Consider the following 19,019-nt stretch of genomic DNA (forward strand, 5'->3'; position numbering starts at 1 on the left):
CAATTCCTTAAAACAGGAGAATTTGGAAAATCTGTAGATTATTTTCTCTTTACAATTTAATTCAACTAAATTATGCTCCCCAGTCAATGTCCTAGGCACATTCTTAAGAATGTCAATTATCATTATACCATGGGATAGTGATTTTTTTTACGGGTAGCATTTCAAAATGTTTACTAGATTACCATGAAATAGTTTAACATTGATAGAAATTTTTTAAGATCAGTGCTATGATGCTCCAAATAGCCAAGGGTATAACTGAGTCTAGGAATTCGGGTCATTAAAGAAGTTTCTTTTCATTATATGTCAGTATACGCTTATTGGTCTCCCTTGGTTTAAAAAATCCATTCTTTCTGTGGGTTAGTAAATGTCCCACATGGATTGTTTTTTCTAGTCTTTCCTTTGGGTCGAAGTGGAAACTGGAACGTGGCTGGAATGCTACCAGGTAATTCTGGCCATCTCAGAGAAGGCAGATGGCCATAATATGCCACCTCTCAATGTCACTGAAGGAAACTTGAAACCCTTGTTGTCTCAAATAGAAGGTGGGTTAGCAAAATGTGTTCCCTACTAGACTAAACATAATTATACTAAAAATAGTAGGTAAGAGATTAATAAGCACATATGTTACATACATAGTCTCATTTGTTACTTTCAATGGTCCTATAAAATAGGTGTCTTATTATCCTCCTTTAGTAAATAGAGACTGAGACTCAAAATGTGAAATACCCCTGTGCTATATGAAGAGGTCATATAAAGAAAAATATATGAAGTACTATTTTTTAAGAAAAGTAGAATCACTAGTAGAGAATAATGTAAATATTCTCTGGTTATAGTCAAAGATGAGATTTATTATTATTATTTTGTTTTGTTTTGTTTTGTTTTCATATAACCAAAGCTCTGCAGAGGCCCTAGGAAAAGAAAAACAATTACTGGGTTAAAGTTGTGCGTTAAATTTCTGTGTACAGACATGGAAGTTATAACAAGGTGTTGTTGTTTTTTTTAATGTTGACTTTCCCTGGCAAACAATCTACAACAATAAAATACTTTGGAAGGAAAAACCAAATTTATATCTTCAACAAGATTTCAAATCCAGGTACTAATATTTCCCCTGCAATGTTGCCAAATAGCCCATTACTTTTAGGAAAAAGTTTCTCTATTCTCATTATCATACATATTTAAAATTCCTATGAATTTCATCAGCAAGTAAACCTCTCAAACCCATTTTTTAAAGATTTATTGTAAATTCTTCTCAATGATTTCTCTGGATTTGATGCTAAATCAAACACTTTAACATTCAACTTGAAATTACTCTCATTCCAGAAAATAATGGTTGGAATCATAGAGATGCTGGCACAGAGATTTCAGAAAATTGTTATGTTTCATTGCTTTGCTTTTTGGCAGTTACAGACCTGAAAAATTTAGCATGCTCTTTATTCCCACTGTCATATGGCTCAGCTACACGCATGAATTCAAAATGGTTTCCATTATTGGAAGGAGGCAGTCTTATTCTAGAATCAAGCTAGGTAACTTTTAATGTTCCAGATAATTGCTAAATTAAGCTCTCCCCACAGATATTTTATGGCATTTATTTTTCTCTGAAAACCCCATTCATTTTTAAGGTAGCTGAATAAATCCAGTGATAATAAACTTTTAAAGAGATGATGCAGGGAAGGAAAATAATGGCTAGATACAGGGAGAATATTTCAAGAGGAAAATGCCACCTGCCAAGGTACATTCTAAGAACTACAATATTATTAAGCCCACCCTAGTGCATAGCAATAAAGATATTATATATTTAAGTCAAATTTTATCAGTTGATACATTATCAAATTTGGGAGAGCTCGTATTTGTCCTATTTCAGATTTTCACACAATGAATTCTGAATGGTGGCACTCAGTACAGCAAAAAATATGCCATGTGAAATTATTTGCACTTTCATCCATTTTTCAGCTATTGACCCATTAAATCATAATTTTAAATAAAAAATTTTTTCTTCCACCATGTGCTTCATAATTATAGATGTAATTTTCAGTACTTGACTGTAATTACATCAGGAGTCAGCAAGTTATGCCCTTTGGGCCAAATCTGGACAGGTGCCTGTTTTTGTATGACCAAAGAATTAAAAGGATTTTTTTTTACAGTTTTAAATGATTGAAAAAATCAAAATAAGAATAAAATTTCATAATGTTAAAATTATATGAAATTCAAATTTTAGTTTCCATGCATAAAGTTTTACTAGAACACAGCCACACCCATTTATTTACATATAGTCTATGGATACTTTTGTGTCACAATGGCAAAGTTGAATAGTTACAGAGACCCCATAGCTCACAGAGCTTAAATATTTACCATTTAACCCTTTATAGAAAATGCTTGCCAACCTGTAAGTAATATGAACAGTGATTTAAGCATCCTGCAATATATAATTCTCAAATGTAATGATTTCTAGGTTTAGAATTAGTGTAAGCATTTTAGTAACTTGCATCACTTATATGCAAACCGTAGTGACAAAATGAGGTATACCTAGCCTAGATGCTTTCGATTTGATGGTTTCACTCGCATTACTAGAAGAGGAATAGGCCACACTGAAGATTGATTAGAAATGTTTATATGATGATTTTTTTTCCCTAGTTTTTTCTCCTCCCTCTCTGGCTACTTGTACTTAGATTCCTTCATAGAATATCATTCTTCTGTTTCACCCTTTAATGTCAGTGTTCCCCAGTCACATAGTCTAACCTCTGCAAGTCAGATTTGGCACACTGTCCTTAAGTAATCTCTTCTCGATGAATCTTATTATAAGTTCATCACACCCAAATCTGTCTTGAGACTTACTCTATCTTCTGAACACCAGACTACATATCTGAATGATGCTGAACATCTTCCTCAGAATGTCACACCTAACACTGAGTTGACCAACTTCCTGGTTCCTACTCCTGCCAAAAAGATGCATCTTTCTATAAGAATTATCACCACATGTATAACAAGCAAAGCTAAAAGCATAGAAGTCATACTAGAATCTTTCCCTTTTCTAATACTGCACACAGCAAATCAAATAATACCATGTCTTGTACATTGCACCTCCGTGATATCTTTCTAATCTGCGATATCTCTCTAATCTGCCACTGCCATAACTAAAGCCCATTTTGCTTCTTTTCTGGATTATTATATTAACCTCCCATCTGATCTCCGTGCCTCTCCTAAGGCATCCAACTCCTAATCGATGTTTCCAGAGTAATATTGCTAAAACTCAAGTTCAATTATGTCCTGTTCATCCAACATGATCTAAATGGCATTGTTCTGTGCTCCCATTGAGCCTAAGACTATCTCTGTGGCACAATGCATATCACATTCTACTACCGCGTATGTTATCATCATTAGACTATTAGTAACTCAGTCATTTTTTTAAAAAAATTACATTCAACTTGGAATCCCCAGCATTTAGTTGAAGTAAACTGGTAACTTGTAGATTAACATTAAAGCTAATTACAGTTTAGTAAATTAGATTGTTTCCATTAATATTAGCTCTCAGCCATATGTTTTCGGAGTGAGCATAAGGAGGTGCTGTCATTCATTCATTCAGTCAATCAGTCAGTCAACAGATTCTTATGACCTTAGGCCTTAGGAAGATAGGTGAAATGGCGAATAGATCAGGGTTCTCAAATTTAAATGTACGTATTGATCATCTGAGGCTCTTGTTATAAAGTACAATCTGGTTCAGAAGGTCTAGGGAAGAACCCAGCAGTCTGCATTTCTATCAGTGATGCAGCGCTCCCAGTCTGTGGACCACACTTGGAAAACCAAAACACTAGAGTGCAAGATAATTATCTGCAGAGGGATTTTTGTAATTGTTATTTATTTTTAAACATTTATACCATAATAACATATGCTTATTGGAAAAAAATAAAACAGAATGTATAGACTTGCAAGAAAAATGGCCAGTCTCTGTACCATCATTTCTATGTCACCAGGTCAACTTTTTAATTATTTGGCTGTTTCTGGTAATCATTTACTCCTTATTTGTAGACATATGCTTTGCTATTCTTTTTTTTTTTTTAACCATTTGTTTTAGATGTGTTCTACTTCATGGTATAGTAACATGTTTTTTAACACTCTTACCTTACTCCATATAACTCTCTTACTAATAGTTAATATGTACTAAATGATTTCTATGTACCAGGTAATATTCTAAGCATTTTGTGTACATTGATTCGTTAGTCTTTACAAGAAACCAATGAAATAGACCTATATGAAAATCTCTATAAAATTGAGGAGAGAAATGAATCATAGTCACTTGCTCAAAGTCTCCAGATAGGAAGTGGTGGATACAGGCAGTCTGATTTTTAACTATTATGCCAATTCTACTTCTAAAAAAAAAAAGATATAACAATTTTATTTAAATCAATATGAAATATATAATAATTGAGATTATGAAAATGAATCAACTGAAGAGCCAAGCACTGACACTAACCACATTTTCTCTCCTATAAAGCTTTTAGATATTTTTTTTCACTTTGAAAACTTACAATACTCACTTTTTAAAGCTACACCGTATCAATTTATCTGTTATCCTCACTCCCCTCCTTTATATAGCAGAAGCCCTTCCCTGCAAGTTTATTGCAAATCTATCTTTTTGGGTCTAGTTGTATCCTCTGTTTGTTTTATTTTTTAATAGACAATTTTTTAGAGCACTATTAGGTTCACAGTAAAATTGAAGGGGATGTACAGAGATTTCCCACATATCCTTTACCCCTACAAATACAGAGCCTCCCCATTATCAATATCCCCTACCAGAGTGGTGCATTGATACAATCATAATCATCCAGAGTCCATAGTTTACATCATGGTTCACTCTTGGTGTTGTATATTCTATGGCTTTGGTTTGGACAAATTTATAATGACATATCCATCAGTATAATAGTATACAGAATATTTCCACTGCCCTAAAAATCCTCTGTGCTCTATCTATTCATTCTTTCCTTTCTCTATAACCTCTGGCAACCACTGATCTTCTTACTGTCTACATAGTTTTACTTTTCCAGAATGTAATATGTTAAAATCATACAGTATTTAGCCTTTTCAGATTTTTCATTTACTAGTATGTGTTAAAGTTTCTTCCATGTCTTTTCATGGCTTAATAGCTCATTTCTTTTCAGCACCAAATAATATTTCATTGCCTGCATCTACCATAGCTGATTTACCTATTCACCTACGGAAGGACATCTTGGTTGCCTACAGGGTTGGGCAATTATGAGTAAAGCTGCTGTAAACATCCATGTGCAGGTTTTTGTGCAAACATAAGTTTCCAACTTTGGATAAATACTGAGGAGTATCATCATATGATAAGAGTATGTATGATTTTTGTAAGAAACTGCCAAACTGTTTTCCAAAGTGACTGTACTATTTTGCGTTCCCACCAGCAATGTAGGAGAGTTCCTGTTGCTCCACATCCTCACCACACTTTGGCGTTGGCAGTGTGATCTTGTGTATTTTGAATCTCTTCCTTAGCTCACTCATTTGTTTTGATAGAGAACACCCTCAAATATTTTTTTAATATATTTTTTAATTTTTATTGGGGAACAGTGTGTTTCTCCAGGACCCATCAGCTCCAAGTCGTTGTCCTTCAATCTAGTCGTGGAAGGCTCAGCTCAGCTCCAGGTCCAGTTGCCGTTTTCAATCTTTAGTTGCAGTTCCCATGCAGGAATTGAACCAGCAACCTTGTTGTCGAGAGCTTGCACTTTAACCAGCTGAGCCATCTGGCCGCCCCTCCAGCAGCTCAGCGGCAGCTTGTTATCTTCAGTCTAGTTGTGGAGGGTGCAGCTCACTGGCCCATGTGGGAATAGAACCAGCAACCCTGTTGTTCAGAGCTCGCGCTCTAACCAACTGAGCCATCTGGCTGCCCTCAAATATCTTTTAAAGGGCATATGAAAGGTAAACTCTAAATCCTTTTATGACTGAAAATGTCTTCATTGTACCCTTGCATTTAATCAATATATTGACTAAATATAGAATTCTAGGGTAAAATTAACTTTTCCTCTGGAGTTTGACAGGGTTTCTCCTTTGTTGTTTAGCACTAATGTTTTTGAGAAGCCTGGTGCCAGGCTGATTTTTATTTTTCTGTAAGTGATCTGTTGTTCCTCTCAGAGGGCATTTTAGAATCTCCTTTTTATCTTGTGCTTTGAAATGTCACAATAGTGTGTGATTTGAACTGGATGGGATCGAAGTTTGATTGGCAGAAAATAGAGGGAAGGTTCTCCAGTGCAGTAACTGGCACAAAGGTACAAAGGTGGGATTTAACAAGCAGTGCTTGGGAGATTTGAGTCAGCTCTCAAACCCAGTTCTTGCACTTACCAACTTGAGTCGTGTAATGCAGGTTATAGAACCTCTCTAAGCTTTTGTCCTATATTGTAAATTAAGGATGTTGAAACCTACCTCCCAGGGTTGTTGAGAGGATAAAATTAGATAATATAAAAATAGAGTTATGAAAAAAATTATCCTTTAGGAAGCAGGTATGAGAACTCCTTGAAGGGAGAATAGATCCACCTCTGTTTTAATCTTTTTTTTTTTTTTTTAATTTATTGGGGTGACAATTGTTAGTAAAATTACATAGATTTCAGGTGTACAATTCTGTATTACATCATCTATAAATCCCATTGTGTGTTCACCACCCAGAGTCAGTTCTCCTTCCATCACCATATATTTAATCCCTTTACCCTCATCTCCCACCTCCCACCCCTCTTACCCTCTGGTAACCACTAAACTATTGTCTGTGTCTATGAATTTTTGTTTCTCATTTGTTTGTCTTGTTCTTTTGTTGTTTTTGGTTTATATACCACATATCAGTGACATCATATGGTTCTCTGCTTTTTCTGTCTGACTTATTTCGCTTAGCATCATACTCTCAAGATCCATCCATGTTGTCACAAATGTTCCTATATCATCTTTTCTTAATCAGAGTGCTTTGATAAGCCCTTAAGTGGGTAGAGGTGGCCTCTAGGGAATGGATGTTGAGCAAGGTGTTCAGATAACCTGACAAAGAGAGACACTGCCCTCTTTAATAAAGGGTGGTGGGAATATTCCATGCTGGGAAACAAGGAACTAGGGAAGAAAATACCAATGAGTTGCGCTAAACCTGCCTGGAGAACAAGTCAGGGAAGACCCTCCCCTCTTCCCTCAATTTTAGTTTGGCTACAGAAGGTCATTGGAGACAATATCAATGTCTAATGGGAATAGGCACTGTTTACTGTCTGCTGTGAGACATAAACCCTGTCTTCTATCCCTTTTATGAAATTTTACTTCAATTCTACACTCTTTAATAATAATAATTGTGTGGGAGTAGACTTTTGTTGAGGGCAACTCAAAGAGATGGATGAAACAGATAGTATCTGAATAACATGTGTAAAACACTCAGTATAATGGTCAGCACACAGTAGGAACCAAATCTTGTTACAACACAGGCACATGAGTCATTATTCCAGGCCCTTAACCAGGTTTCCCTGACATGGACAATCTGAATCTAAAGTTACACTTGCTCTACAGCTTTTTGAAGCCTACACCTGGACTCTGTGAATACCACAGCATCAATTCAGCATTACTAGAAATATTCTCTTCCTTGATGGACTAGTTTTTGCTTCTGCTTAAAAATAAAAAATAAAATTAAAAAACATGTAATTTTACAATGAAATAACATATGTAAAGAGCCTGGACACCTAACAGACGTTTCATGAAGGCTTGTTTCTTCCATGCTATCTCCCCTAAGAGGAAAACACAGCCAATTGTTTCTCATTTCCATAAACAACAAACCAAAACATATGTGGATTTATTTTTTGTTTTTACAGAAATAATGTTAGGTTAAAGAAAGAATTGTGTACTTTAACCATAGGACTGATTAAACAACCAAGAGAACAGGTTATAGATAATTTTAAAAATAGGACTGGCTGTTGTTCTGCTTAGAAACTGAAAATTAGAACTCAGTAACATGGATTAAGTGTCCCATTGTGTCAACAGCACAGAAGGAGATACTGTGCTATTTTTTCAAAGGCATACCAACATGTTATTTCTTTCAAAAAAACAAAACAAAACAAATGGATTGCCAATATAAAGATAGCCATGACCAAAATTCAATTACCTAAAAAACACAAAGAGCAAACAAAATCTCATACATAGTAATTTGTGGTATTTTGTGTATGCTTTGTCATAAATTGATGCTAAGCTTATATAAGTGACTACAATGATATGTTTCTTCCAAAGTCTTAACACCAATAATTTGGTAATAATGATTGTATTTTCCAACATGTTCGAATACTTTTGTACTCTCTAAAGGATTGAGTCCAGCAACTGTAAATGAGAAATGTATACCTTTTAACTTCAGCTGCTAGTGTTCTATTTGAATCTAAGGTTATCATATAAGTAATATGTTATAACTACTTCCCCAGATACTCATTTAAAAATGATATTTTTGTGTGAAGAGATTCATTTTCATGTTCGACCTTAAAAAGTAGTGCCTTTCGTTTAGCCTATTTCAGCATCAATATCTTTATCATATGTGCTTGTTATATTTCTCTTTCCTAGTTGACTATAATTTCTTGAAGGCAGAGACTGTGCATTGTCTTTTTTTTTTTAAGGTCCTAGTACAGTGTCTAAAGCATAGTAGGAGCTCAGTCAATTTTGTGAAATGAACAAGTGAATGAATGCCTTATTAGATACTGTACAAAGCTAGCATTCAGAGGAGTTTAAATCAATAGCATGTGGTACAGTGTAATCTAACGCTGAATTATTAAGAGAGAAAAATCTGGTAAAGATCTTTTCGTGTGTGTGTGTGTGTGTGTGTGTGTGTGTGTGTGTGTGTATGTACATTTTAGAATCTTAACAATCTGGCTATCAATTCCCAGTTCATAAGATAATAAAAATAAAATAATAAAATAAAATAATATATCCAGAGAGTTAGGGGCCGGTTTAGCCTAGTGGCCTTTTACAGGTGCAATTTATTTTTACAGTAAAGAGAAGAACACTGAATCTTCCCAGAATAACCTGATTCCAACAGAGTTAAACAAAGTTGTTCGTTTTTCCAGGTTTTTGACATACTTCTGTCTTTCTAGACTGTGAAGTAAATCTCTATTTCCCAAAAGCCCCAGTACCAATTTTAATGATCCTGTCCACGTGACATATTTTCTTTTTGTTTCACTTCTATTAGTGAATGACAAGTGAAGGATATTCATTTTAACTTGAAAATGTCACGTATGCACTTTAAGAGATATATTTTTTCAGCTTTTAATGAGATGGTGTTTCTTTTTGAAAGACATACTCATCTCTGATGCAGTGCTGTGCAGGTGACAACTGATATTTAATAAGCGATGGTTCTTGTATTAGTCACAGTTCTCTAAAGAAAATGTCTCAGATTGCTTTTGAAAAACTCTTAGCGTCACTAGCCCAAAGGCAAGATGTGACCTTTTTATTACATAATGAGAATCATTTATTATCTTACAATGTATCTTAAAGTCACAGACAAAATGCCACTTTGATAATTGCTTTCAATTAGCTTTGAGCATAGCATATATTCACAAAATGTCTTCTCTAATTTAGACTTGAATTAGAGAAAATTGCAGACATAATCTACTTTAAGCTTGTCTCATTTAAGGTGATTCGTGGTTTTATATCAAAGAAATCAAAACGAGTAGCTTTAGAACAGTCTCTCAAAGTGTTTTAAGCAGGCTTTTCAATATTTGATTCTATTCTATTACCAATTAATTAACAGATTAGAAATCTAGTTCATCATTCCTGACCTTTTATGCACGTTAACTTGTGACTTTCAATCCTAATGGTTGTTTTGAAATTAAGCCTTGCAGTTCTTGTTGAAAGAGAGAAACAATCTGATTAGCAAGATAAATAAGGCTTGCCTTAATACCAAGTGCATCTTCATGTTTGGCTATCACTGGGATTCAGAATATATAACAGTGCATCCTTTCCTGCATTAAGTAAATGATGCATAACTAATGGTCAATATTTTACATCAGATAATCATGTAACCTAAACAAGGAGTTTGGGGGTATTGTTACAAGTGAGGTTAAGGTAAGATGATGATTAAAATGTGATTTCAGTTAATTTTTATGTTTCGTTAGTACCCTGAGCATTTGGGATATCAAATGTATATCTTTATCTCTCTTAAAAATATTTTCGAAATAATAAACACTATGAAACTACATCTTATACTTATGGTGTTTCTCATGGAATATTAATTAACTAACGGAGATTCTCAGAAAGTGGTATTGTATCTGGAGATTTTTCTCATTCTCTTTATTTTTTTCCTAGATAAAAATCACACACAAGAACCAAGCTCCAATGCTGATGGGCCCTCCTCCAAAAACTGGGTTGTTCTGCTCCCTCGTCAAAAGAACAAGAAACAGAAGCAAGGAATAATCCTGCATAGTTTCTTTCTTAGAGATCTAATTAGCATAATTGGGCCATGGAACACTTATGCTGGAAGTCTTTGAATCATTTCAAGTCTCCTGCTCATGCAAAATTATGGAATTGGTTTAACAGTTTTTGTTACTGAGTTCATGTAAAATTCATCTATTAGAAAATTTATTGTCTCAGTTTTTATAGGCATCTTTGCATGAAGCAAGCAGAAGTTTACATGAAGTGATACTGCCTATTTTTGTTGCATGCATCCCCATAGATTTTTATGTCTCCCACCCATTCCTCTCTCAATTTCCATTTCCTAACCTGGGAGAAAAACCTATGAAATATAAAAAAGGAAATGCCTTGGGAAATGTGATTCTCAGTGTGATTCCATTATCGATAAGCACTAATCAGTAATGCTACAATGATAATCGCAGATTGCTATGCTTTTCCCTTAGAATCAGTGTATCAATAGTCTTTGACCTATGACTTAAGGAGAAGCTTTTAATTGAAAGAATTTATTAAATAGTTGTATATGATACCTTGCTGTATCTAAATAGTTTTTCTTTGACATCTTAATGCTTCTGAGTGGAATTTAAATATCAGATACAACGTTTTCGTGTGCTGAAAAATAGGAAGTGGTTTTTATTTTGTTTAGTTTGTTTTTAATTCCAGAAATAAGTGAAAACATGCTACTTGGCAGTAAAGTGTGGTCGTATGACAAGCCTTATTCCTTTCTGCACGTGAATCTAGAAGAATATTCATAACCACACCAGTAACCAAATAGATATTTTAAACTATGTGCCTAATAAACTGTGTTTCCCACCAAAGACTCAGTAAAAAGACACTTGAGAGAAATGTTTTAATGCATAATTAATTGTGGAGAAAATGTATGGTTCTTATGATTAATTTTGTGATTACTAAAACCCTGGAAGAGAGTGAATTACCCATTAATTATAATTAAAATTCTCACTTTTCATAGACAATAGGCCATACAACACATTCAAAGCTCAATATTGTTAACCTAACAGAGGTAATATATAAAAAGCTGATTTCTTGCTTTTTAGGGGGTCGTTTATAAATATAAGTATCTGTAATTTTTAACGGATAAGTTAAGTACACTTGAGAAAGAAAATGACTGTATCAGTTCCTTTCCAATATGAATTGAGACCTGTAATAATATTGAGCTCATTGAAGCGAAGCTTGCATGCAATTAGCCCCCTCACCTACTTCACTCCCATCTCTGACATTTCAAATGTTTATTTGGAAATAATGGCCTAGATCATTGTTTAAAGTGCTCATGGCATGGTTGGACTTTCTGTTTAAAGAAATTATGGAATAGTACTTTTCTTAGTGTTTCATTTAACTTATGATATAAAATGAAATGCTATTTTGAGCAGTTTTGGTATTGTTCATTCATATTGATATGCATCTCATCATTGCATGTTTTATGTTTTCAAACATGCCATAAGGAAAACAAGTGCTTGAAATGTATGATTTATTAGTTTCTCTCTTCACTCTGCATTAAAGTACTAATGATTTATCAGTTCTGTTTTTTTATTGATTCATTCATCTTTGAATAACAAATAGCATTTAGTGATTCTGTTGAACACAATCCTGTGCATGGATTTATGGGTTTCAAGTAAAATTGCTATAATTTTTGTTCTTTGGTTTGAAAACTCAACTGAATGCTGTTATATCAAATAGCTACTCTCAAGCAATGTGCTGTAATGGAAGATTATGTATAAAGCATATTCTTTTAGTGTTCCAGGAATATTGGATGGTAAATATTAATCAACAATAAGTTTAATTGCTTTGAAAATAAAAGCTTTTGAATAAAATTAAGACTAGCATTCCCAGGAAAATTATTATTACAATTGCAAATGTACCACAGCAGTCACTTGCCCTAGCATAATTTAAAAAATGGTATTTGGCAGAACTGTAATCTAGGCCAAAAGAAATCTCAAAACAGTAACAAATGTATTACTGATATAATGTTACATAACACACGCTTTTTTGTGTGTATCTTTGGTTATAGGTAATAAATATCCTCACATAAACTGATAAAATTTTCTACAATGGGCAGGCAGTCTTTGTGTCAAAAACATATTCTGAATTCCACAAATTATTTTATGTTGGGTACAACATACAATTAGTTCTTGGCTACCTTTTAGGGTATATAGTTTGAAGGCAGCAACAGTTTGTGAATCATTTTTGACAATCTGTACAGTGCAAAGCTGTTGAATAGATGGTGGGATGAGACAAATTAAACAACTTGCCTATAAGACTTCAATAATTGAAATAATAGGATGCAGCTTTACTTCAATGTAGCTATGTAACTATAATTATATAAGTAGTTACATTTTCAGTCAATTGGAGTCATTGGTACCAATAACAAATGTTAAAATATGGATCAAATTTTACTTTTCCCAACTCATTTCCTAAAGATACTGATGTGCTTGCCCTTCAAGTACACTTCTCCTGGGGTTTGGAAAGTAGTTTATAAAAACAGACTTTGATGGTTTTGAAATCACAGAAGATATTCTTCCCATTTTTATGACAGCTTCAAGTAAAGAATATTTATTTTAAGAAAATTTCTAAGCTGAAAGTTCTATGGTATATTAAAATATTGAATAAAAAATGTTAGCATTACAAGAGAATTTTTTTCTTACATGTATGTGGATGACGATTTGAATAATTGAGTCAACCTCTTTTAGACATAGTGGTATAAAGTTTTAAGTGGCTGAAGCTCTTAAGTAAAAGTTCACACTGAGTTTACAGGGGTCGGAGGAAAAAGAAAAAGAAGATGTGTACTTTGCTAAACATTTTTATACACTTAGTTGATAAACAGAGAAAGAGATTCCAGAATAAACCTGGATATCCATATATAGGAATGGAAGTATCTATGTAGAACTACAAATTTTACAGGATGTATTTTTCCACTTACATCTATATACCATGTGTATTTGATTCAAAAAATGCATGGAAGAAGAAGAGGGAAAAGTAACATTTTAAAACAAGTTTTTATTTTTAAACAGGTTATGCAATTATAGCCAGAATAAAGTAAAAGTTTCAGATGTTTAGTGTGGTCTACTAGAGGCAGAATTTTAAATCCAATGAGAATTAATGAGTCATGTATACGTTTCTGCATTTTGTTCTTTTTTTTTCTTTTTTAGGGAGATGGGAAGCAATTGCAATTTTCAAGGAAGAATCTGTTTTGAATCTCAGACTGTATTTTACTTGAATGAGACAAAACTTTTAAATGGCTCCATTCATTTTTCTGTCAAAGTCAATTTGCTATTTATTAGTTACAAACTAGAAAATGTACTTTTCATGGCACATATAACCCCAAATAATTATTCAAATATAGTACATAGATCTTAAATTAAATGATTAAGCCCTTATAATGTATGTTGAGGATGTAAAATTTAATTAAGTAAAACAAACAGAAACCTGCAAAAGAGTTTTTATTTTGTGAAAGGAAGAAGTCGCTCTTCAAATCTCCCAATTAAATTTCATCTATTTAAAGTTTGGATAAAATCACATTTGAAGGATTCTATACATCCTTATTACATTTAGAACCATGGAATGCATTTAAAGTACCATGTTTTCTCAGAAAGTGTTATATACAGTATTCTGTGTTTTTTGGGTGTTTTTTGAAATAAAAATGCTGATCACTCAGATAAGTGTCATTCCTTACTGCCGTGTTGGCCAGATTTTGTTCATAAATGAACTCTTCAAGCAGTTGACAGCCAATCTACTATGGTGAAATCCACTAAGAGTACCAGGCCAGCAACCCTGGCTTTTGTCGGGTAGGAAGGATTCTAAATAGTTGGGGACAGAATTCTGTGTTTTTAAGAACCAGACCATTCTATTGTGCGGTGATTTGGCCCCGAGTTGCTGCTGTGAACATCATTCCAGAAATTTCGGAGATTCCAGGAACACCAGTAAACCAGATAAAATAGTGAAGACTAAATGACTAGGCCAGGGGTTCTTGGAAGACTTATGTTGAATTTTCTTGATGAAACTGATTTCTAATTTTATTTTGTGTAACAGACTTCAAAAAATATCTCATGGGCACTGACTAGGTACAAGATATTTTACAAAGGGGCTGCAGCAATTGCAGAATTGTTTTAAATGACATTTCTCTAAATGTCTTTCGTCTATTGGAGGAATTAAGTAAATGAATGACCATATTACATGATGGAGTAAGGTAAGAACCAAGGTAAGCAAAATGTGATAAATATTCAAACGAGGAAAGATAATTTGGTTGGAGAAATTCATAAATGCCTCTAGAGAACATAAATCTGCCTTTTCAGGGTAACTAGAATTTTACATGGAGAGAGAAGTAGAAAAAAAGAACTCCGGAATAAGAGAAGGGATGGAAATCAAGTCCTGGATGCTTCTTTGCGTCATTTCACAAAAAGGTTAGGGAATTTATAAATCAGGCATTTGGATGGTTGTTCTAAAATTATTAGGAAAAGAGGAGCAAGAGAAGAAGAAGAAGAAGAGAGAGAGAGAGAGAGGCAGGGGAAAAAGTAAAGAATGGACATAATGAGAAAGTAAGAGAATAAAGGCAAATCTCAAAATTAGGATTAAGTGGCTGTAAGAATTAATTTTGCATTCTGCAAGAGAGAAAAAAAAATAAACGATTCTCAGGTATTCTGACATATAATGCCTCAAAGCAATGTCTGGCCATCGTACCTTTTATAGGGAGTTTTGATTATAAAATATTGTAATAATGTAGGTAACTTTACAGACCCTCTAAAGCTAATAGAGAATGCTAAGTGTAAAGTGTGTTAATGCTAAATTTACAAAAAAAATAAAATAAAATACATAAAAAAATAAGTTTAAAACTCATATAGAATAATTACTAGAATAATGGAAAAATTCCTAGTAGAAAAATAGAATAGTCTAACATCTTACACATGGAGGCAGTCACTAACAGGTACAAAAGGCTCTATCTCTGTTACTTAGTTTTTCTAACCAAGTATCCATTCCTTGAATTCAGTTTATCTCAGGGGGGTTGGGGGGGGGGGGAACAAAGAAAAAAAAATTGGTGATTAATATTGTGTTAATACTCAAGTTTTTAGGCACTTTATAGCATATTGTTGAAAAAATATGGAAAATTAGAAAATATATTTGTGCTAAAAGAAGACTACTCAGGGTGTATGTGTATATTTTGACTTCCTACTATAGCCCCATTATTAGAATCTTGTACTGTCAAACAATACCCAGAATTCAGAAAAAATGTTTCTACGTCCCTGTTGCATTTCAAATATTTGAAAGTGGTAGAAAAATTAAACACTACACAGCCCCACAAAATGCTCTTCAATACAGTGTTAAAATATTGAAGACCATCCCAGTGTTAAGCTCCCAATGCATTTCCAACTTCCCAGCAAAGGATAATATGTTGAGATATTTAGGCATGAGGGCTCCAAGACCAGACCTCAGTACGAATCTTGGATTTGCCACCTACTTGCTGTGAAATCTCGGCCAAATTATTCAAGATCTTTGAGCCTCAGTTTTCTCAACTGAAAAAGCAGAATATGTACTTAAAATTAAATTAATATATTAAAGAATTCAGAGCAGTGTCTGGCACATACATGTTAATAAAGGCAAGACAATTCCATGGTACAGAGGACCTTACTTTGTTCTGCAAAAATGGTTGACAAATGGCTACTTTGTCTATTAGAAAAATAATTGTTAACTTCAGGTTCAACATAACTTGTCACTGTATATCCAGTATTTATAAGGTGTTACACTTCTCCCAACCTAATTCTCTCACAAACTTATCTGGACTGTTGCACATGTGCCAGAATAACATACAAACTGTAAATTCAGGCAAATGTCATTAGACCACCAAGAGAAGCCAACAGTTGGACAACTCCATATCATCTTTAGGATCAAAGTAATATAATATCATGAGACAGACACATTACCAGAATCCTTGGCCACTGTCCAAAGTCATAAATACTTCACATGAAATTCCATTAACTTCTTAATTATATTCTCTGTGCTTCTCCTTCCACCCCACCTACCACACCTCAAACTCCAATCAATGTTATCCAAATTAAACCGCCGACACTCAAATTCTTCACTCAATGCACATCTTACCTCTTGCATCCACTCTGACCCATCTCTCTTCAGAGAACCTCAGTACCTGTAACAGTTGATGGATACTTATGGTTGTCAGATCCTAAGCCTCTCATAATAAGCACTACTTTTGACAGCCCACCCCCCCCCCCGCCCCCACAGCCAACCAGCCACAGGGACTCCAGAGAACTCCCCTTGTTTCTACTATACCACCCAGGTCTGGCAGGCCCTAGGGGAAGACTACTGTGAGTAAAGCTAGTATTTACCAGCCCTGTGCACCTCCATGGCTCTCACACACTGATACCTACCCTCCTTGCTTCTGGCCAGACTACACTGTGTGTGTTGGGGGGCAGGGGCTGTAGACCTCACCCTGATGGCCAGGACTTGCCCCAGAGTCACCCTCTCAAGGACTCTGGTAGAAACTGCAGAATCTATGGACTTCATGGATCTTTGTGTGTGAGAAAGGAGAGGCTGGAAAAGCAGGAGTGTGGACAATAATGGGAAGCATTCTATCGCTTATTGCCTGTGGTGTAAGCACAGGTGGTATAACCACAGGCAACAAGCTATGGAAAGGAGGCTGCAGGAGATAGAAAAGGCCCATAGGGTATATGGAATGAGGGGGATATTGTATATCCTACTTTTCACTTTCCCTATGAGTTACCATTCCATCTAAGAGGATGCGTTTGTTAAAACCCAGCAAAACCTTACCCATCAGTCATTAACAATGTTAATTTTATTAAGAAAAGTAGGAACCAATGCTTCCATAGTGCTTCTCTGTTTGATACACAATTCCACACATAAATGCACTCATCTGAGTTCTATAATTAGGAACACCACACCCAATTCACTCATTACAAAATTGAGGCACAGAGATGTTATTTAAAATGTAATGCTATTGTTGGGCTAGGGCAAGGTCTGCATGTCCAGTGTGAGTGGAAATCATGGACAACTGTTTTCTTATTCTCTAAGGAATGCTGGTAAGATGGTAGGCAGAATAATAGCCCTCAAAATCTATCTACGCTAATCTTTGGCACCTGTGAATATGTTATGTGACATGGAAAGAGGGAATTAAGATTGCAGATAGAATTAATGATACTAATCCGTTGATGTTTTTCTTTTTTTAAATATTGTTTTTTATTATTAAATATCAAGCATATAAATGTGTGACTGACCATCCCTCAACTTCAATAAACCCAAATCTTTCTCACATTTGATATTTTTTAATGACACACTTTACAGACACACTTGAAGGCTCCCCTGTGCACACGTTAATCCCATTTTCCTCCTAAGTCTCCAGAGATAAATAGGCCAGATTTTGGTGTTTATCATTCTCATATGTGCTGTTAACACTTTTAGTATATGTATATACACCAGTCTTTATTTTGCATGTTCTAAAACTACCAAATTTTATCACATAGCACGTATCATTTGGTCATGTTAACTCATCATTGGTTTCTGAGATGTAGTCAAGTTAATACACATACTTTGTATTGATTCATTTTAATAGCCAAATACTGCAAATACATATCACACTTCTTTCATTTTCTAATGGACATTGGTTTCCGGTTTTTACAATTGAAAACAATACTGCAGTGAATGTTCTGTACGTAGCTCCTTGAGGTGCATGTGCCAAGAATTCCTGTAGAATGTAAGACCCAGAGGCTGGTTTAGTGTAGAAGAATTTTCAAGTAAACTAGTTGTTGCCAGAACACTTTCCAAAGTACAACTTAAATTTTACTACCACCAACAAAGAGAGCCCTGAGATGAAGCCAGCTGACTTTAACTTAGAGTAGCCTGGACTTTCCAGGTGGGCCTCATGTAATCTCAAGGATTCTTTAAAGTAGAAGAGGGAGGCAAAAGAGGAAGTCAAAGTAAATAAGAGATTTGAAAATGCTACACTATGGTCTTTGAAGATGGGGGAAAGGAGACTAACGAGCCACAGAATGCAGGGGACTCTCGATGCTGCAAAAGGTAAGGAAACGGATTCTCTCTAGAGCTTCTAGAAGAAATACAACATTTTGGTCTTAGCCCAGTGAGACCTATTTTGGACTTATGACCTGTGGCACTGTGAGCTAAATTTCTGTTGTTTTAAACCACTAAATGAGTGGTAATTTGTTACAGAGCAGCAACAGGAAACTACTACAGGGAGGTAGGAAAATAGAATATCCACATTGAGAGCTGTGGCTACACATCGATGCCTTTTAAAATAGAGTAAAAGTTCTCTTGTTTAAACCTTAATGCATTTCAATTGCTTAATCCTCATTAAAATGCATTTGGATTGCTAGAATCCAGTATACATGTTCTCACCTTGGACCCTAATGTAGAAAAATTGATGAGGGGGGGAGGGAGGCAGAAAAGGGGAGAGGGATGTTATGTGCTAGTTCATTAGTTTTTGATTGATATCACTTTAAGAAGGACGAAATGAAAAAAATATATATAAGCATCTTGTGAGAAGACCTATTTCACTGAAGACAATGATCACAGTAATTTTTTTTTAAGATGATGTATTTAATACTGGTTTTAGTTATTTG

At 34.6% G+C, this 19,019-nt stretch overlaps 1 protein-coding gene across 4 annotated transcripts in view; it reads left to right on the plus strand.

Annotated features, from left to right (window-relative positions):
- DGKB (diacylglycerol kinase beta) overlaps nt 1-12,237 on the plus strand; it is a 647,688-nt gene extending 635,451 nt beyond the window's left edge. For 3 of the 4 annotated variants that reach the window (XM_074340800.2, XM_074340802.2, XM_074340803.2), the window contains one exon: nt 10,303-11,938. In XM_074340800.2, the coding sequence (XP_074196901.1) occupies nt 10,303-10,410 (108 nt within the window). In that variant the 3' untranslated portion in view covers nt 10,411-11,938. Of the gene's footprint in view, nt 1-10,302 lie in introns of all 4 variants that reach the window. The other variant, XM_019727049.3, reaches the window with a different exon arrangement.
- The last annotated feature ends 6,782 nt before the right edge of the window (nt 12,238-19,019 follow it).

Source organism: Rhinolophus sinicus, chromosome 4, assembly GCF_057876585.1.
Source record: "Rhinolophus sinicus isolate RSI-liver-muscle chromosome 4, RSI-T2T, whole genome shotgun sequence".
NCBI lineage: Eukaryota > Metazoa > Chordata > Mammalia > Chiroptera > Rhinolophidae > Rhinolophus > Rhinolophus sinicus.